Here is a 19,124-nt window from a genome sequence, read left to right on the forward strand (position 1 = left end):
TTAACAATGTAGTTGCCATACAGCATGTGATTCAACTGCATAGTTGCTATATACAGTATGGAATTTGGGTAAAGAGTGAAGACTGAGGTCCTTACCTCTTTTCCTCGAAGTCCAGTTCCCAACAAGTAGACTTGGCTTTCCTCCTGGTAGCGGATCTGGATGTTGTAAACTTTGTCTTTGTACAGCACCATAAGGACATATGGGTTGTTTACTGTCTTCTTAGAGCTGTCTCTAACCAGAAAGGTGCCATCCTAAAGGAATGCGAGCAATGAAAACCAGTCCTGTACTGTGTAAGAGACAAGCCTCTAGGGACCTGCAAAGCTGTCATGGGGTCAGGTGACATTGAGTTCTCCTCATAACTGGGGATCCCAGGGACCTGGACCTTTTGATTATTCAAAAAGACAACTGAGATTACATCTGAAGTTTTTGAGTCAATGTCTTTGAAGTGTCTTAATATAAAATAATAAAAACAAATTATCAGTAAGTGGATAAAGGGCCATAAGAAATAAGGTGGCTCACTTCCTGTGTACCTACTCACTTCTGTTGATTGGCTAGCCTTCCCTGTCCACTTCCCCAAGCAGAACACACAATTTGCTTGTGAGATGGATGCCACTTTACCCCACACCTGAACAACAGTGAAGGTAGACTCTATATTTTTGTCACCTTTACCCCAATACTTACAAAGCATGTGATTTGTTCTGTACTCTAAATTTTCATACAAGAATAATTGCAATGTAATTTAGAATGACAAAGACCTAATATTAAAATAGAGCTAATTAGTAAGGCCCATGTAAATCTCTCCTTCCTCTATGTACTTAATTAGAGCGGGTTTTAAATAGCCATCAATATTCAATAACGACGTTCCTTTGCTCCTTTTGTTCAGAGTTAATTGAGCTGGTCAGAACATATCTGGTAAAAGAACTTCCCACTGGACCAGTGAATCAGAGGCTTGGCTTGAATTCAGAGTCACCTGGAGAGTATGAGGACTCCCTCTGCCCACACTACACTCCCATTTATTAAAAAAAAAAATTTCCCTAAGACTCAGGAACCCAGATTTAAAACAAAACAAAACAAAACCTCTCCTCCAGGTGATCAAATCTACTGGGGGATCATGTGAGGCCCTAAGCATGCATACAGCATCATGTGGGCCCTTAAATATGAAAATGGCTGTTGTAGCCTTAACAGTGTGAAAGATGAAAAGCTATTGTTCTCCTATCTCTGATCAAGAGACATAGGGTTATGTGTCAGTAATGCACCTGCTTAAGACTTTATCATATCAAAAGACTAGCTAGAAGTTTCTGGAAGGCTGTGCGGCTATGCCTTTAACATGAGTCTTTCCCATGACCTTGAATGATAACTGGGTGTTAAGAGGAAGATGAACTAGTAAGATTTCTGAAATGTTACATGATTCATTTGATCCCCTTCCCAAAAGAGACACATTCGTTCATTAATTCATTCATGAAACTCCCTAACATGTGCCAATGAATATATGCTTTCCTTAATTTAGGATTTTCACTAGACAAGTGATGGACACTCTGAGAAAGGGTTCTATGGATGCTAGCAGGTAGGATGGGAGCCCTGATGGGTCTTAAAGGAGCAGCGCCTGGCAGCGGGAACAGCAGTTGGCTCACACTTGAGATCCAGTGTATGCCAATAGCCTTGCTTTCCCTCCACTAACATTGATAACATGACAATCCATGGCAGAACTGTAGGTACCTGGTTTATCTTCCTCAGGGCAGCTTCTGCCTCTGGTCGGGTGATATAAGAGACGTACCACTCTTCATCTAAGGGAGTCTACAAATAAGGAATTTTTAAAAAGCATTGTAAGTTCTGTAGTTACATAAACAAAGCCAAAAGGTAAAAAACAAAACAAAAACAACAATTCCAATAAATCACCACCTCACTTCTCTGAGGTTTGAAACATTTGTTTTCTTGCCCAGAATCACTAGGAGGGGCTACACAGAAGGTATTTTATGTGAACTGCTTCCTTATCATGTCTTTGACTACAAAGGCATTTGGGAAGGAGCCCCTTATATAATGGAACCTTTCATCCTGAAAGACAAAGACAAAAGAACTTCTTCAGCTTATATAGTAGTAACATACTTAAATGAAAAATCTGTCCTAATGGAGCGGCTAAGAGGCATCCTTTTTCAAGGCTATAAACCAAGAAACAGATGGGAAAAATGGGATTATGTTTTTCATTTCTTAATGCCCCTGGAAGGCTGTAAGAGAACACTGAAGGAAACATTAGTTCTTGTCTACATCTTCCATTCAGGTTTGGTTTATTGTGTGCTATGAAGTGGATCCCGGACAGGACCTCACACACTCCCAGGCACAGGTCTGGCCGCTGAGAGACACAGATGCTCTTTTAATTAACAAAACTCTAACGGAAGACACAAATACAGCAGAGCAGCCAAGCAGAGTTTCTTAAAGTCCCTTTGCTAGAAAAAAGGCAAACAAATTAGGAACAGCTGCATTACCTCTTCTTCCCCAGGAGATGGAGGCTGAGGTCTGTTTGGAACCGGCAAGGGTACGTTTCTGCCCTCACTTCTCAGAGGTGGCCTGTTGCTGGGACCTTCGGAGCAAAGTATTTTGAAGATTAATTTATCATCAGCCCTTGTTTCCATTGTCTCATAATGCATCTATCACAGATGCCCCCACAGAGTAATTCATTTTTCAAGAATAAGAGGTTGGAAAAATAATTTCCATCTCTTTAAAGCTAAAGGGCTGGCTTGGGCAGTGTTCTGGACTATGCTGGGGAAACTTGGAGAGAAGAGACCCTAACATTTCAGTGATCCCCTAAACATGCATTCAGCAACATGTGTGCCCCTAAACATGCATATATCATCATGTGGGCCCCTAAACATGCATACATCATCATGTAATACCCTAAACTTGCCTACATCATCATGTGGGCCCCTAATATACACACATCAGCATGTGGGCTCCTAAATATGCATACAGCATCATGTGTGTCCCCTTAAACATGCATATATCATCATGTAATACCCTAAACTTGCCTAATCATCACGTGGGGCCCCTAATATGCATACATCATCATGTGGGCTCCTAAATATGCATACAGCATCATGTGGGCCCCTAAACTTGCATACAACATCATGTGGGCCCCTAATATGCATACACCGTCACGTGGGCTTGTTTTTAAGAACAGCCACAGTTGCTTTACTGTGTGCCTCAGTAAGAACCTGCAGAAAGCAGGCCCTTCGTAGGTGTCCGCCATAGCAGCACACACGGACACTTTCCCAACAGCTTGCATTGGCAGCCGGGAAGAGATAATTACGTTCTCAGTTCACATAGAGAAGGGAAGTGCTTTGAGAAGAGTGTTAGGTTTAGAGCCAATGTTTGCTGTGATTTTTCTGTTTGTTTTGACTCAGCAGTTTTTTTAAGGTATAGAACTGTTGGTTTAATGGACACCGCAAATTATCTGCTCAGCCAGGAGCTTGTCACAGAGCCTATGCTTCCTTTATTCTAAGACCCGCTTTTGTGCAGAGTTCACTGAAAGTTTAGAGGAAAGTTCCTCAGCTTGGGAAATGCTTGACTGTGCTGGCTGTGGCAACCAAGTCAGTTTCTGTGTCAGACCGACTGAAAAGCTCTGAGGTCCTGTTATTGCGCATGCTCTCTCACTCTTCCGTCATTCATTCACTCATTCATTCATTCAATGAATGTTTGCTTACCATGACTCTATCTAAACTTAGATAAGGCATTTTCTGTACACTATGTTTAATCTTCAGTGCCATGTAAGCAGAGGAGCACTGAGTTTCCTTTGCATGTGAAGCTTAGAGAGTCTGAGCAGCTTCCACGCAGCAGTGGCAGGCCTGAGACTTAAGGCCTGTGCTTCCCAAACATTACCTTGCCAAAGTATGAACCCCCGGGGCACTGCATGAGGAGTCCTGGGAATCCTTGTGCATCAATGCACCTCAGGTGCTCCTGCACCAGGACCCACTGAGGAAAGGAGGCCCATCTAAGAGGAGCAGAGTCAGTTCTTCTGGGTCAGTTCTTCAGAGTTGTCTGAGATGGTCTTCTCTGTTTGTGAGTAGGAAAACCTGGGTCTGAGCTGCCAGCACCTGCCTCTTCTAGGTTTCCAATGCCCAACTAAAATACTTAGAAGGAGTTTGTTGAATGAGTTAGTTCTCTCACACTAGAGAACAATAGAACTAAGTCTTATATTGCATAGCTGTCTGTTTCTGTGCCCCATGGTCAGCAGCACAGAGCCATGATCTGCATACATGAGCACATGAGCACATACATGTTCTGCATACAGCACATGAGCACATACATGTTTTGTTGCAGTCAGCTTCTACGCTTTATATCTGGGTCTTTCTCCAAGTCCTGATGGGAGTTTCGATGTCTTTTGAACAAGACATGATACTTCCTGGAGTTGGAGCATCCCATGAAAAAGATGGAGGACAAGATGTCTGGCAGTCTTGAGGTTTAAAAAGTATGACTTCTGATTGAGGTAGCATTCTAAAATAATTAACTGTGTGTATACAAAATCCCCATAACCAACTCAAAAATCCAGTGTGTCTTGCTTTGTGAAATGCTGCGGGAAATGACGTGTCTGGAATCTAGACGTTTATAAGGGACAGGCAAATAATGCACATACACTGTTAGAAACAGCGAGATCGAAGAACTGAGAAAAGTTGGGGTGAGCAGACAACTGGACCCCACATGGTAAAAAAAGACACTGGAACCTCAATTTTGAGCTTTGGCGTCTGCCACTGTGTCAATGGTGGGCTCCCGCACAGGGAGTGACGTGATCCACTGAAAGGATACGTGTAAAATTGATGTGTTACTAAGCTGTAGGTCAAACGTACTGATGGAATTTTATATTTAAAATCTGGTTCTGCATATGGAACATGACTTTTTTCTTTATGCATCTCTCATGTAATTCATCCTGACTGCAGTGTCCCCTCCCCCACCCCTCAGTCTCTCACCACATTTCCTGTCTTCCCTGGATCCACTCCTCCTGTCTCCCTTCAGAAAAGAGCAGGCCTCCCAGGGGTATCAACTGAACTCAGAAGAACAAGATGTAATAAGACTCGGCACAAACCCTCATATCAAGGCTGGAAAAGCCAGCTCAATGTGAGGAAAAAGGTCCCAAGACCAGGCAAAGAGTCAGAGACATCCCCACTCCCCGCTGTTAGGGGTCCCACAAAACCCCCAACCTAAAAAACCATAATATATACACAGAGGACCTAGCATAGGTCCATGCAGACTCCATGACTGCTGGTTCAGTCTCTATGAGCCCTGCTTAGCTGATTCAGTGAGCTCTGTTCTACTCATCAGAGAAGTCTCCTGATGGGAACAGATTCACAGACCCACAGCCAAACATGGATGATGACTTTTTTAAAATGTCTGTTCTTTGCCATAGCATTAACGTTTTAAGTCAATATTTAAGTCCTGAATGATTTTGCTTTAACGGACATATTTTTAACTTTTCTTGGGAAACAAGTCAGAGAATCTAGCAGTCCTAGACCAGTTTCCAGGTATGATAATGATCTCCTTATTTTGACATGCATTTATTCAGCAAGAATGCAGGAAGATGAGGTTACCCTGTGTGTGTGTGTGTGTGTGTGTGTGTGTGTGTGTGTGTGTGGGTGTGTCATTCCAACAGCCCTTGGTAATTGCAGACATGAATTAAGTGTTAAAATGAAGAATTAGGAAACACAGCCTTTGCTGAAAAGCTGTGAGACACATTACACTATAACACCATGGATATGTTGCGAGGTAGAGGTCACACGCATACTAACCTTGAGAGAAGTATGGTGGCAGGGAGGCAGTCTGCTGAAAGCCAATGTTACTGCAGAAACAGAAAAAAACAAGCTTTAAATTGGGTTAGGGTGATGGGACCCAGATGGGTTACAGAAGCCAGGCTGTCGATGCTTCTTGATTTGTCACTACTGTCCTCCACACCCCCTGTCATCATGAAAGAGGGGCAAATTATTCAATGTACTGGTGTCCCAGGATGAGCTAAGTCTAGTAAGTTTCACAAGTCAAAGGCAGACAATAAACTGAAAGCTTGTAAACTAAATGTAAAAGTTACATTTTAAATGGGGCTGCGGTTTGGGGTCTTTGAGTCTGAAAAATGGCCAAAGAAGGAAGACACTCTGATGGGCATGTGTGGGAACAGTGAATCCCCAGGAGTTGTTAGTCTGCGGAGAGAATGAGTCAGGATGATGGAGAAAGGGCAGGGTGGGCACTGCTGCATCAGAACAACCTTTGCCAGGACGAGAAAGGAAACCTATGGAGACCCTGGAATCTACCTGTTTTCTCTATGCTAAGCACTAACACCAACCATTAGGCCAAACAGCACAAGTCTGCTCTGCACACCTGATCTTGTTGGCAGTTTTCAGGAATGACAGGGCTAGAGCCACGTGTGGGGTCTCAGGAACGATTGGACACAGCAGTAGAGAAAGCCAAGGGAGACATGAATAGAAAGAATTGAAGGCTTGGGGACCCTGGGCAAAGGGAAGAGTTTAGGAAGTCCCCAGAGAGTTGTCAGGGGTGGGCAGGCCATGCTACTGGTTCTGCTTTCTACTGTCTGCAGGGTGAGGAGTTGGCTTCTTTTGGCTACTAAAGCAGTTGGTGGCCCACTGAGGAGCAGATGAAGAAGTCTATTGGTTCTCCAGGGTAGGGTGGTGGGTGTTGCGAAGGTTCTCCTAGCCATGGCTTTGCTTCTGCTTCTGATCTTAATTATAACTGAGAGATCATCATCATCATCATCATCCTTCTGAGGATAGCGACTGAGCATGGGTGCGTGGCCTCCAACAGGGCACATCCTCTGTTTCCTCATCCAAGATGGAAGAGGGACTCCAAGAACTTCAGTTAATTTTGTTTCTAAACATCTAAGTGTTTGAAATGAGCATGTTGAGACACCCTCCATGAGTCCATTCCCTGGGACAATCTGGGACAAGTCAGCTCCCACTCCTCTCAAACTCCACAAACTTGGAGAACAGCCAGTCGCTCAGGTTCTTCGCCAATCTCATTTTGCTTCTTCCCTTTAGCTCTGCACAGTGACTCATGTCTTTCTCCCTCAAGATGCCTGGCTTTTGCCAAAGCTGAGCCGCACTGGTTGGTTGTAACTGTTAGCTTGGCGCAACCTAGGGTCTCCTGGGAAGTTAGTCGCAACTGAAGAATTATCTAGATCACACTGGTCTGTGGGCGGGTCTGTGGGGAATTGTCTTGATGGTTATTTAGGGTAGGAGGATTCAGTCCATTGTAAGTATACCACATCATGGGCCAGGACATGAACTGTGTATGAATAGACAAATGCAGCCAGCAAAAACAAAAGCAAGCAGGCGGCAGTATGGGAACACTCATTCCCCTGTCCTCTGGACTGTGGGTACTCTGTGACTAACTACTTGTTTTCACGCCTACACTTTCCTGATGTGTTGGACTAGAACAGTGATTCTGAACCTTCCGAATGTTTTGACCCTTTAAAACAGTTCCTCATGTTGTGATGACCCCCAGTCATAAGATTATTTCAGTGTTATTTCAAAAATGTAATTTCTTTACTGTTATGAATGCAAATACCTGAGATGCAGGGTATCTGATATGTGGCCCACAGGTTGGGAAGCACTGGACTAGGACCTTAAATTGTAAAAGAAAATAAAGCCATCCTCCCCTGCCTTTCTGTCTGTCGGGATACTTGTCACAACAACAGACACGAAGCTAGAACACAAGCCACCAGGCGCCATGCTTAGCTAGAGCTGAGTGGCACAGCCACCAACCAACCTTTCTGAGAAGGCACCCGGCATGTGCGGCAATGGGAATTTGTTCTTGGGGCTTGGCTTGGCAGATCTCGAAGGGAATGTGTTGGAGTTCATAGAAGGTAGTGACGGCTGTGGCAGAGGTCGCTGGTGCACTGTGTGGGGAGAAGAAAAAGATGAGTAGTCGGAATTCGACTTCAGGGATATTTAGAGTGCCTCCCCGACTTAAACAAAACCCAGCTGATATGAAGGGAGAGACAAAAATCCAAAAGATCAGGCATAATTAGCAAATGGTAGGAAATAAACCTGTCTCATGGTTTTTCTAGATAATCTGCCACCTTGGAATCATTTGAAATTGCTATTGTTCTGTAGAGTGAATTTTTAATTTTATTTTGAACTGCTTATTTGGCAGAAAATCATTAATGGGAAACTTTATATATTTTAGAGATTTACAATTTTTTTAAATGCCCAAACACAACTACTATGTTGTTCATTTGCACTTCCTGATTCTGTATCCACAAATGTTTGAGGGTATAAATATGGGAAAATTTTCTAACAAGACATATATGTGATTTTCTGTGCAGTTGGGTATTCTGAATTATCACACATAATAATAAATCAACCAAGTAATTCCATTTTACTAAAGCCATGAGGTGTAGCAATTGGTATATGTCTGTTTGTGTTAACTGACATGTGGTGTTCCATACTCAATGATTCTATTTAAACAAAAGATCAGAAAAGTGAGAGAATGGGAGTTTCAAGAATGAGAATAGCTTATAATAAAGTTCTGTAGACATACCATCATCTTCCTCCTGCAAAGGGAAAACAATGAAATATATTAACTTAGCATCACAATACAATTTCTAAGAAGATACTCCTCAGTCAAAAACTGTGTCTGGCTCTTTAACAGTTATAGTTTTTCATAATAGATACGTTGTGGAGAATTTTCTAAAGCTTCCCCCTCTTCATAATCTAGATAGAGTATGCTAAGTGCTTATGGTTTTTCTAATATTCATAATCATCCAAAGACATTCCAATCTGAGATTCTCCTCAATGCCCAACTTGACAGAGGTTCTGAGGCTCCTAAAGGACTCGGATATAACATTTACAAGTTGCATGATATTTCCAAGAGACTGATATTTCAATTTTCTCTGGTAGCTCTAAGAATAGAACACCCTTTGCAATGGAAATGATACTCATGCTCTGGAGCATTTTCCATAGAGAGCAGGAAGGGATTCACACACCCCAAACCTGCCTGACCCCAAGCTCCAGCCCTCTCCCTGCCTCTCCTTTGCAATAGTTGCCCCTCATTTACTCATACTGAAGCTTACAAGGTGTAAACTTACTATTGTATCCCTTACTATTTCAACTGCAGAGTCACCTTGTGAGACAGACAAGAGAAAGGCTAACCCCCCTTGCCCTAATAAGAAACATGGTTCCAAAGGGACACAGCAGTCCTGCCAGTGACTAGAAAATCAAGGGCCAACTTGAACTGGCTAGTTAGACCAGCCCAGTGGTGATGAAGTAGTACCTTTGTAAGGATAATGTTAGTTACTGCGCCCCTGGCATTAATTAAGTATTACTTAATATAGCTTTGTCCTATCAGTTCTACACCAGACAGAATCTCTCATCCCGAAAAACTGAGAATCATAACAAAGGGCTACACAAATAAACAGAGTGCCGCTGCTCCCCTGCACCGAGACCATGTCCCCTCTGGCTCAGGAAGGCACAACCCTGGATTCTCAGGAGAATCAATCTGTCAGAGACTGGGTGCCTCAGAGATATGATGTCAGCCTCAGTGTCCGTCTTTTCCTCCATCCCCATGTCTCTGTAGCACGTTGCCACCCTGATAGCTTGGGAATACTCCCCTCCAAACTTCCTAAGCTGTTCCTGGGACTGGAACAAAAGTGGAGCAACCCTAGTCCATGTTCTCTGCATCATTCGAGGACTTTACAGCTCTCGGTGCCCTTAAGAAGTCACCCGTGGCTCTGACCCACAGAGCTCCTTCTCTCCCATTGGCCCACATGGACCATTCCATGATGGTGTGCAGTCATGCCTATGAGATGTTGGGGCGTCAGTTTCTATAATATTTCAACAATACAGCACCGAACATAGACCTACAGCCCTGTCTCCATAATATTTCAACAAATACATCATCTAATATAGCACAACAGAAACACCACCCATTGTTGGCCAAACATCTGATCGGAGGAAAGCATCTATGAGAGCCATCAAGAGAACCAAAGGCTGGGGCCAGCAAGATGGCCCAGTGAGTAAAAAGCACATGCTACACAGAGCCTCATGACAGTTCACCACCCCAAACCCATGCAAGGGTAGAAAGAGAAATCTAACGCCACAGGATTGTCCTCTGGCCTCCATATGCATGCTGTGGCACATGTGCACAGACCTACCCAATATAGATACAATACTAAGATTAATACATTTAAAGATACTTTAAAAGATCTCAGAGTCCAGAGAATTCCAGACAGACCTATGTTCAGATGCAAGGCATGCGAATTTACTGCCCATACAACTGTAAGCCTATTGTCACTCTGAGCCTTAGATTCTCACATTAAGAGAGAAAGAGTGACGTCATACAGAACCACGAAAATCGACGCATCTTCCTGACCCTTTCCTCTATTCCTGATCTTCACTCTCCTTGCTAATTACCCTTGGAGTTGAGGCTGCAAGGAGCCAGCCACCCTGGGACCTCTCAGAGGGCCAGGGGCTAGGCAGTTCAGCCTGATGAACTCTCAGTAACAGGATGCAGAGGCTGCTATTTAACAGACTCCTTGTTGGTCTTTCTCTCACTAACTAACTTCAGAAGAGGGCAAGGCAGATGCAGTCCCAGCTCCCCAGAGCCTACCCTGGCTGTCCCTGTGCCAAGCATTTATTAAATGACATTTCACACTTACATTCTCTCTCCTGTCTGGTCCCCTTCCATGCCTGAAATGAATCAGAGCAGAGATGTGAGCACCAAGAGGTTCAAAGAGCCAGCCCCAGAATATAATTTCAGTAAATCGCATAAGGAGAAATAAAACCTACTGAGCCGTGGCCAAAGGGGAAGTTGCAAGTGCCAGCGGAAACACTGGGGATGGGAGAGAAGGGAAATGTGGCCACTGGATGCCGTTATCATCGAGAGCTGAGCTAGGCAAACCTTTGTCCTATGGAGCTACTGTGGCAAATAATTACATAATTACACACACACACACACACACACACACATGTTTAGTCAGCTTTTAGGAGCTATTAAATTTCACTGAGTAGATGTTTTTCCAAGCAAATAAAAACATTTTTCAGTAATATTCTTCTTTTCTTTGCTGAGGTTTTTAAACCAACCACCACAGGGCCTGCCCTTCAAGTAATAAGATAACAGTTGGCAAAGGTCCCTGCTCTGGGCTTTTCCAATAGGACCTTGGTGCCATTGGCAAGATGGACAGGACAGTCCAACAGCTTTGACAATAGCTGTCTAAGGACTGAAGAGGCATCTGTACTTCTTGGGAGGGAGGAACGGAGGGAGGAACGGAGGGAGGGAGGGAGGGAGGGAGGGAGGCAGAGAGGGAGGGAAGGAGGAAAGGAGAGAGAGAGGGAGGGAAGGAGGGAGAGAGGGAGGGAAAGAAGAAAGGGCAGAGGGAGGGAGGGAAGGAGGGAAGGAAGAAACAGTAGAGGGAGGGAGGGAGGGAAGAAAGAAAGGGTAGAGGGAGGGAGGGAGGGAGGGAAGGAGGAAAGGGTAGAGGGAGGGAGGGAGGAAGATCGATCTGTTGAGTAGCTAATGTCAGATGTTTTTCATGTTGTCCATCAGTTCTTGCTCTGTTTTATTGAAAATGTTGATATTTTGGCCATTACGCTTGTTTTTCATGTATTCTGATTTTGTTAAATAATCCACGAAAATGCTATAAAAGTCAATGACTGGGGATTTTCTTGGCCCTTGGTCTTTACTGAATCCTCACAACAGCCAAGCCAGGGCGATGGTTATGAATCTTCAGAGACAGAGGAGATAATGAAACTCACTGTTCCCTCTCCAAGTAGCCGGGCTGGCCCAGACCCCGCGTCGTACAATGTGCCATTTGGCAAATAGACCATACATGATTTTACGGCAGAGGTAAAGTCACTAGAGCAGAGCTCAGTCTCCTGTGGTTGTAAAAATGGTTGAGCAGTAAGGAAGCCGCTAAGGCAGGCCTAGAAGCAGCCCTGCCCCCACCCCTCCCCTGCTGTCCTTCCTCTCTGCTCCCTTACACAATAAAGCAGCAGATCCAGCTCCCCTGGCAGTTCAGGCTTCAGTCTGACAAGGTAGGAGAGTCCAACAAAACAGACTGGCTTTAGACAAGGCCTCCCACAGCAACCTCACTGCACTCCCCACTAAGTGGGTCTACGCGCCCCCTCCTCACCCTCATTCCCACTCTCTTCACAGACCTCAGCAGTTTTCATCCAACCAGCAAGGAAAGGAGCCCTCAACCTTGTACTGGAGTACTGTACTCCCAAGTACTGGAGTTCAAAGGCCCAGGACAGTCACCTTGGAACTGGTGGCTTCCTGGCTGTCAGGGGTCCGAGTCTTTCATTTCTTTCATGCCTGTCCATGGCTGGTGGCAAAGGAGGCTTTTGTATCTTGGGTAAATGCTCCCTGAGTGGAAAAAGAAAGGATTTATTAAAAGCCACATTAACTGGGAATAGATCTGAAGCAGAACTCTGAAACTTGATACAGTACAACAAGAGGCTTACCTTCCCAGAGGGGCTGCCGGCTGCAAGACATTAGGGAAGACATGTGAGCATCAGGCACTTTCCAAAGAGTCAGGACAAGGTAAAAAAAAAAAATCAAAAGAAAAAAACCCCTAAAATCATAAACAAACCGGAAAAGCAGCCTACCTTCTCAGAAAATGTTGGTTTCTTTCCTGTAAACAAGAGGAAGCAGAACATTAAATTTGTGACAGGCATGAGGTTAAGGTTGAAAATCAGATTCTGATGAAAACCATGTCTGGGTCTCTAGGGAAAGACTGAATTTAACCAGGGGTTTCAAATCTGAAGAGTCTTTTTGAGGAACACTTGGTTTTATAGGTAAAAATACCACCTGTCTTGCCAAAATCGCACAGCAGCGTCCATGCTAATGGGATTGTGGGGTCTGAGCTTCTTTTCAGCATGTGATTTAGTGCAGCTGAGCATTAAATGGGTGGAGGTCTTCTTGAGACTCTTTTTCATTAGCTTAAGCATTTGCTGTCTGGCCTATTTTGAATTTTGAAGTAAACCAGTGTGTCAGGAAGGTGTAATTTTCCTCCAAATCCTGTGGTAAGCTTGATATTATGTAAAGACTTCGATTTGGTTTCTGAAAAGGTTATTGACTTGGGAACGAGAGCTTTAGGAGATTGTCCTGGTGTGCCAGAACCACTTTGGTGGTAGTAGAGGTGGTTGTGGTGGTGGTGGTCAAGGTGGGGGTGGTGGTCATGGTTGTGGTTGTGGTCTCCCATGGTGGTAATGGTGGGAGTGGTGGCAGTTGTAGTAGTCAATGTGGTGGTGGTGGTGGTAGTCATGGTCATAGTTGTGGATGTGGTCATCGTGGTAGTGGCACAATGGATAGTGGTGGTGGCAATGAATTTTGTTTGCTCACTTGTTTGATCTCTTTGGGAACAGATGGTATTGAAGGCAAGTATTTAAATGCAAGGTCTCGTCAATACCAAGTTAGTCAAAATAACTCATGGTTATTGTATCTGAGATCCCATGGGTTAGGTGTACCTTTTTTTCTCTATGTGATAAAAACATTATTAATAAGGTTCCAGTAGTTCTGGAAGCAGGCCTGTTAATACCTGAGCATGTTGGATCTCAGGTACCTTGTCTGTGAAGTCAGTGAAGGTTTGCCACAAGGGTCAAATGATAACTGATAGGCAAGGTCAGGGACAGGATGGGTGGATGCTGAAAAATGCTGGCTAGCTCTTTTTTCTCACTTTCCCGAACTTGGTACCCTAAGGTGCATGCTGATGCTGCCCACCCTAAATCACATATTCACAGCATCCCATAAGGGCTGAGTTCATGGTTGATCCAGGAAGGTCTAGGAAGCTTGTCTACTTTGAATAACTCAGTAGCCAAGAAAAGAGCATTCTTGTGGCACAAAAGGAGTTTAGTAAATATTTAGAGTTTGAGATTAAACATCTTCTTTAAAGGGCTGCCCCAACGGCAAATTAATATTCTTTGGCCAAAGTAGACTTTCCCTTTTCAGAAAGTATTTGACTCATAAGAAACAAATCAACCAACTAAACAAGTTATCTCGTGATATGCAGACACTCTGGCCATGTTAGGAGCTTGGTGGTCACAGGTTAAACACTAGTGGAAGAAGTTAGTCCCTCCACAGCTTCACTGACAAGGATGCAACTCAGAGCTCAGACACGTATCATCAGGAAACTGAAATGTCTACAGACAGCAAAAGGTGACTCTTTAAAGACGTGAGTTGTATAAAAAGATGGCTGCGGAGTGTTCGCATCTGCATCCCACTTTGCTGATGCCCTGGCTCAGTGAGTCTGGGTCTCTTCATGCAATGTGTACAGCTCTCTCCAAACCCATGACTCAGCAGAGTTAGATTGGGAGTCAGGAAACAACAAGCCACAGCCTCCAATCCAAGATCTCAAAGTCATTTTGCCAACCAAGGAGAATACCGAGGACAAGAAAAGGCCTTATCCAGAGTCTCACTGAAGAGGAGAAGGATGGAACCGAGAACTGGATTCTGTATCGACCCAGTTTAGGTACTTCTTGCCCAGATATACCTTGTCTACAGCAAGTTCAAAGCCCACGACCTCAGTGCAAAAGTCAGAAAGATATGGGTTCAAGTCTTAACACACCTATTACGAAACAGAGCATGCTATTTAACCTCTCTGACCTTTCACTATCTGAGATGTGGAGATGACACACCCTTCATTGGCTTGTCCTAAGGATACAAAGCACCTGCCGCTTGTAGCTAAGTTTTAGGGATGAATTAAAGAATGACTCTATGTAAGGGTAGCTAGAATCAAGGTAGTTGGAACCATGAGTAGATTGTGGGGAAAGTCTATAGTGTTTCATCAACTGTATGCACCCACTACAAAAGGCAATTTTGACATCCAAACATTTTAGAAAATGTTTCCTCCTAAGAGAACATCCTCCTTGCCGTGATACTGTGGCCTAAAGATGCAACATCCCCTAGGTCAGCAAACTAATAAATAGCAACCAAAACAGCTGACTACAGCTCTCATGGTGCTCCTGCCTCTCAGACCATTACCTCTCTGAGTTCCAGGCTGCATCTTGCTGTGTCTTGGCCAAAGGATACACAGCTCATAGGCGTGGTGGAGCAGGCACAGCCCAGGGACTAAGAGCAGGGGTTCTGGCACCAGGCTGATCTGGGTTTAGCTCACTATCCTCATTATTTGGTCTCTGAGTGATGCCAGAAAGTTTCTGCTTTGTGCCTCGGTTTCTTCCTCTGTAAGAGGAGGATGCTTCTCACAAATTTACACTATTGTGCCAGCAGTAAAACGAGATTCTATGTGTGTGTGTGTGTGTGTGTGTGTGTGTGTACCTCTTTTTATCTTGGTGGAGTTCTCTCCCCAAATGTGTGTGTGGTATATATGTGTATGTGTATATGTATATAGTGTGTGTGCTTAGCACTCTATAAACGTAGCCATTATTACTGTGCATAAAATATGAGTAATACCAACCTAGTAAGAAGGGCTCTCGGTCAAGAGGAGCCAATGAGCGATCCAGGGGAGGCTTTGTGCTTCTGTCTATTGATGGAGCAGGCACTGGAGTAGAAAAGGGTAAGGTCTGTTAAAAAAAAAAAAAGAAAGGAAGGAAGACAAAAGAAAGAAAGAAAGAAAGAAAGAAAGAAAGAAAGGAAGGAAGGAAGGAAGGAAGGAAGGAAGGAAGGAAGGAAGGAAGAAAGAAAGAAAGAAAGAAAGAAAGAAAGAAAGAAAGAAAGAAAGAAAGAAAGAAAGAAAGAAAGAAAGAAAGAAAAAGAAGCTGGAGATTGGGTGGGTGGGCCAGTGGGCAGAAAGCAATCCCGTGCTTACACTTTGCTGTTTTGTGGTTTCGACTTCTGTTGGGTTCTTCATGGTTGGGCTGGGGCGGAGACAGTGGCTGCATGGAATTATAAAAGAAAACCCAAATGTTTAGAAGTTTTCCACATTGGCTTCTTTTTTGTCTTGGTGACATTCTCTCCCCAAATGTTTCCGGATCCCTGTCCTCCATCTTCAGGTCTGACCCACAGCTAGCTGTCCCCTCTGTCACCTGAGCTGCTGAAGATGTGCCCTCTGAACTTTGTCACTCTCTCATGCCCCAGGCCTTCTGCACAGCAAAGGACCACTTTCCTACCAAGCCCTCAAGGGTCTAGTCACTTCAGAAGTGAAACATGAGTCCCCTGGGAAGCCCCCCCCCCACGAGATGCCCTGCCCACCTTTTGAAGCTATTTTTATGTTCCTCTCAGATGTTCCATGGTCCCTGCATAAGGATCTCCTTAGAGTTCTCACAAAATCCAAAGCTCATGCATAGTCATGAACAGCTCCGTGTCCGTGTTTCCTCTACCTGGGATGTCCCTTCTGCTTTCTCTATGACTGGCTTGTCCTGTGCCAGCTCAATGTCAGCTCTGTACCATCCATCATGTTACTCAGCCCCTTGCCTTCCTAACCACATACCCAAGTAATTTCTACATATGTGTGCTTGTTTGTATCAAAAGGTTATGAGAGTCGGGGCCTTGTGTGCTGTTCCTTATTCTTCCCCTGGCACAGAGCACACTGGTGTGAAGTTGCTGCCCATTCAATATCTGTCAAAGTGCGGGGCAAAGCCTGCCTCCCAGTGGTGAAGGTGCAAGGCTTCAGATTTCAAAAGCAAAATGCCTGTGTAGACACATGGGGCTCCACGGCGCCCCTTTGCAGAGATGCCAGCAGGAGCGGGTGATCTGTGAGAAGAGGATCCTCGCTACTAGGAGGTCTCTGTACCTGCCAAGACCCTCCTCCCAGGGCAATCTCCCCTTCTAGGTCTGACACTTTGGCTTTTGCCACAGTTGCTAAAGTGTCCTGGCTCTTTGCGGAAAGAGCACATCGCCGGACACTGACTCCTTTGGACTGAGCTTCATGTGAGCTCCATAGAGCTGGACTATGTGCTGAACGAAAAGGAAAAGTGGGACTTGGCGCCAACTGATTCTCCGGAGGGCTTCACTATGTTGGAAATCTTGTGGTCTCAAGGCGGTCATCCCTGGAATTCCTTAATCTCGCCAGCAGGTGGCGCAGCGCTGTTTGCAGGACGGGGCAGGCCTACCTCGAGATCCTAGGCAACACCGGAAGATGCCCGGCCAGACTTGGTTCTCACACAGTTAAATAGCGAAGGTAGCGCAATGATATTGGAAGGAGAGTCTCTCATTATACACGCAGTTCAGATTGTTTACGGTGCCAAAAATTGCCAATAAACACTATGACATACACAGAATCTACTTATATATCATCACAAAATTGTACCTCCGAACGGAACGTGAGGGTGTGCATTTTTCCGTGACATAACCGTCTCTTACAAACTTAGAACTAGGTAAAGATGCTTAGATCCTTTCTATCTACTGGAAGAAAGAATTGTTGTGGAAACAAAGCGGCGTGGAAGAAGGGGAGGAGGCTTACCGAGTGATTTCGGCCTGTTGGCAGGGGAGGGAGGGCGGCCATTGGTCTCTGCGGGGGCACCGGAGGCTGCTGGGAGACCTTGCCGGTGGGAGGCCGGTCTGCGGAAACACAATATTAAAAAGAAAGGAAAGCCGTTTAATCCCATCCGGGAGGCAGAGGAAGGAGGGATCTCTGAGTTCAAGGCCAGCCTGGCATACAAAGCTAGTTCCAAGACAACCAGGGTTACACAGAAAAACCTTGTCTCGAAAAATAAAACCAAACAAACAGAAACCAAGAAAAAGAAAAAGAAAAGGAGGGAGAGAGAGAGAGAGAGAGAGAGAGAGAGAGAGAGAGAGAGAGAGAGAGAGAGAGAGAGAGAGAGAGAGAGAGAGAGAGAGAGAGAGAGAGAGAGAAGAAATAAAAATTTGAAGTATTGTCTAAGTCAGTCGTTTTCTAGAACATGTTGTACCTGACTCTGCAGCTTGAGGAATCAGGAGCACCCAACCCTTCTCCAGATCTCCACCAGTATGAGCATGAATCTGAGATATAGTTAAGCCCAGCGGGGGTCCTACGGGAGGCAGGAAGTCCTTGCCCCTATCTGTCCCTCTTCTGCAGATTTGGTTTAACTCTTCCTATACATCGGAATAACTCCCGTGCACCTCACTCACGCAAACAGGTACTATCTGAGACACCGCTACTCAAAGGCAGCCTCCACAGAATTACCCCCAGTGAGTGTGTTCAGATACAGTTCTGCATGTGTGGAAGTGCAAGTGTACATATGTGTGCACACATGATCCATGTGCATATATAGGCACATAGAAAAACACATGTCCAACATGCATGTGCACACATGTGTGCCAAGAAACATGAGTGTATGCTGACACTTGAGCATGCACAGAGACGCATGTGTGCATGCCTGCATATGCTCTCACTGCACACACAGCTGCTTATCAGGATTAAGTTCGCCACCACCCTTGGGAGCCCTTTATTCTGTGGCCTCCTTCTCTTCACAAGTACTCTGGGCTGCTACAGTCTCTTACTTCCTCCTTTGTCTGTCTCCCCCGCTTAAAGGGAGGGTCTGGACTCCAATTCCACTACCAAATTAAACAGCACATGGCCTCACCCTAAACAGACACACTATTCCCATTGCCACAGAACTGCCCAGAACCAGCTTGACAAGCTTGGAATTTCTTACCCCTTTGGCTGGGAAAGGCCAGCGCACAACAGGGAGGTATGAATAGCCAGTGGGCAAGGGCCTCTAGCAACTTGTGTTTTTGACCCTGCAGCTTCGTCAGAGCCACGGAAACCCTACCTAACACACTGACTATGTTAGTTTTGGGAAGATTGCAGAGGGAGTCTGGAACTTCAGACTGGAAGGACCACTGAGTACTCTCTTGATCTGCCCTTTGGTTGGCCCTGGGAAGAATGTCATTTCCCTTCCAGAAGGAAGGGGCTCAGGCAAGGAGCAAACGTAAACCTGGTATTCACACCACAGGCTGCCTTTCAGCTCCTCGCCTAGGCCATGTTCCTTGGGGGCTCAGGGCCTATGCACTGCCGTTTTATGTGCTTCACATGTTCCTTCCCTACCCTTCTCAGTGTCATTTAACCAAGCCTTACTCATTTGTAATACAGTATTTAATATCAGCCAGACTGTCGCTCAAATACCACATCCTGAAGGAGCAAACGCATTTATTATGCTGGCCTAATGAAATGACAGGATGCATTAGTTTAGTGTTGCCTCATCCACTAGACTAAGAGTGCTTAAGGATGGGGTCTGTCTCACTCACTCTATGTCTTTGTG

At 44.9% G+C, this 19,124-nt stretch overlaps 1 protein-coding gene across 1 annotated transcript in view; it reads right to left on the minus strand.

Annotated features, from left to right (window-relative positions):
- Positions 1 to 19,124, minus strand: part of Lcp2 (lymphocyte cytosolic protein 2) — a 47,260-nt gene that overhangs the window by 3,410 nt on the left and 24,726 nt on the right. The window contains exons 8-20 of the mRNA XM_052194016.1: positions 17,345 to 17,442; positions 15,752 to 15,818; positions 15,401 to 15,484; positions 12,594 to 12,619; positions 12,450 to 12,469; positions 12,244 to 12,351; positions 10,646 to 10,676; positions 8,530 to 8,542; positions 7,756 to 7,885; positions 5,772 to 5,821; positions 2,481 to 2,575; positions 1,717 to 1,794; positions 96 to 251 (exon numbers count right to left, since the gene is read on the minus strand). Coding sequence (XP_052049976.1) covers positions 96 to 251; positions 1,717 to 1,794; positions 2,481 to 2,575; positions 5,772 to 5,821; positions 7,756 to 7,885; positions 8,530 to 8,542; positions 10,646 to 10,676; positions 12,244 to 12,351; positions 12,450 to 12,469; positions 12,594 to 12,619; positions 15,401 to 15,484; positions 15,752 to 15,818; positions 17,345 to 17,442 — 956 coding nt within the window. The remainder of the gene's footprint in view (positions 1 to 95; positions 252 to 1,716; positions 1,795 to 2,480; positions 2,576 to 5,771; positions 5,822 to 7,755; positions 7,886 to 8,529; positions 8,543 to 10,645; positions 10,677 to 12,243; positions 12,352 to 12,449; positions 12,470 to 12,593; positions 12,620 to 15,400; positions 15,485 to 15,751; positions 15,819 to 17,344; positions 17,443 to 19,124) is intronic.

This window comes from Apodemus sylvaticus, chromosome 10 (genome assembly GCF_947179515.1).
Source record: "Apodemus sylvaticus chromosome 10, mApoSyl1.1, whole genome shotgun sequence".
NCBI lineage: Eukaryota > Metazoa > Chordata > Mammalia > Rodentia > Muridae > Apodemus > Apodemus sylvaticus.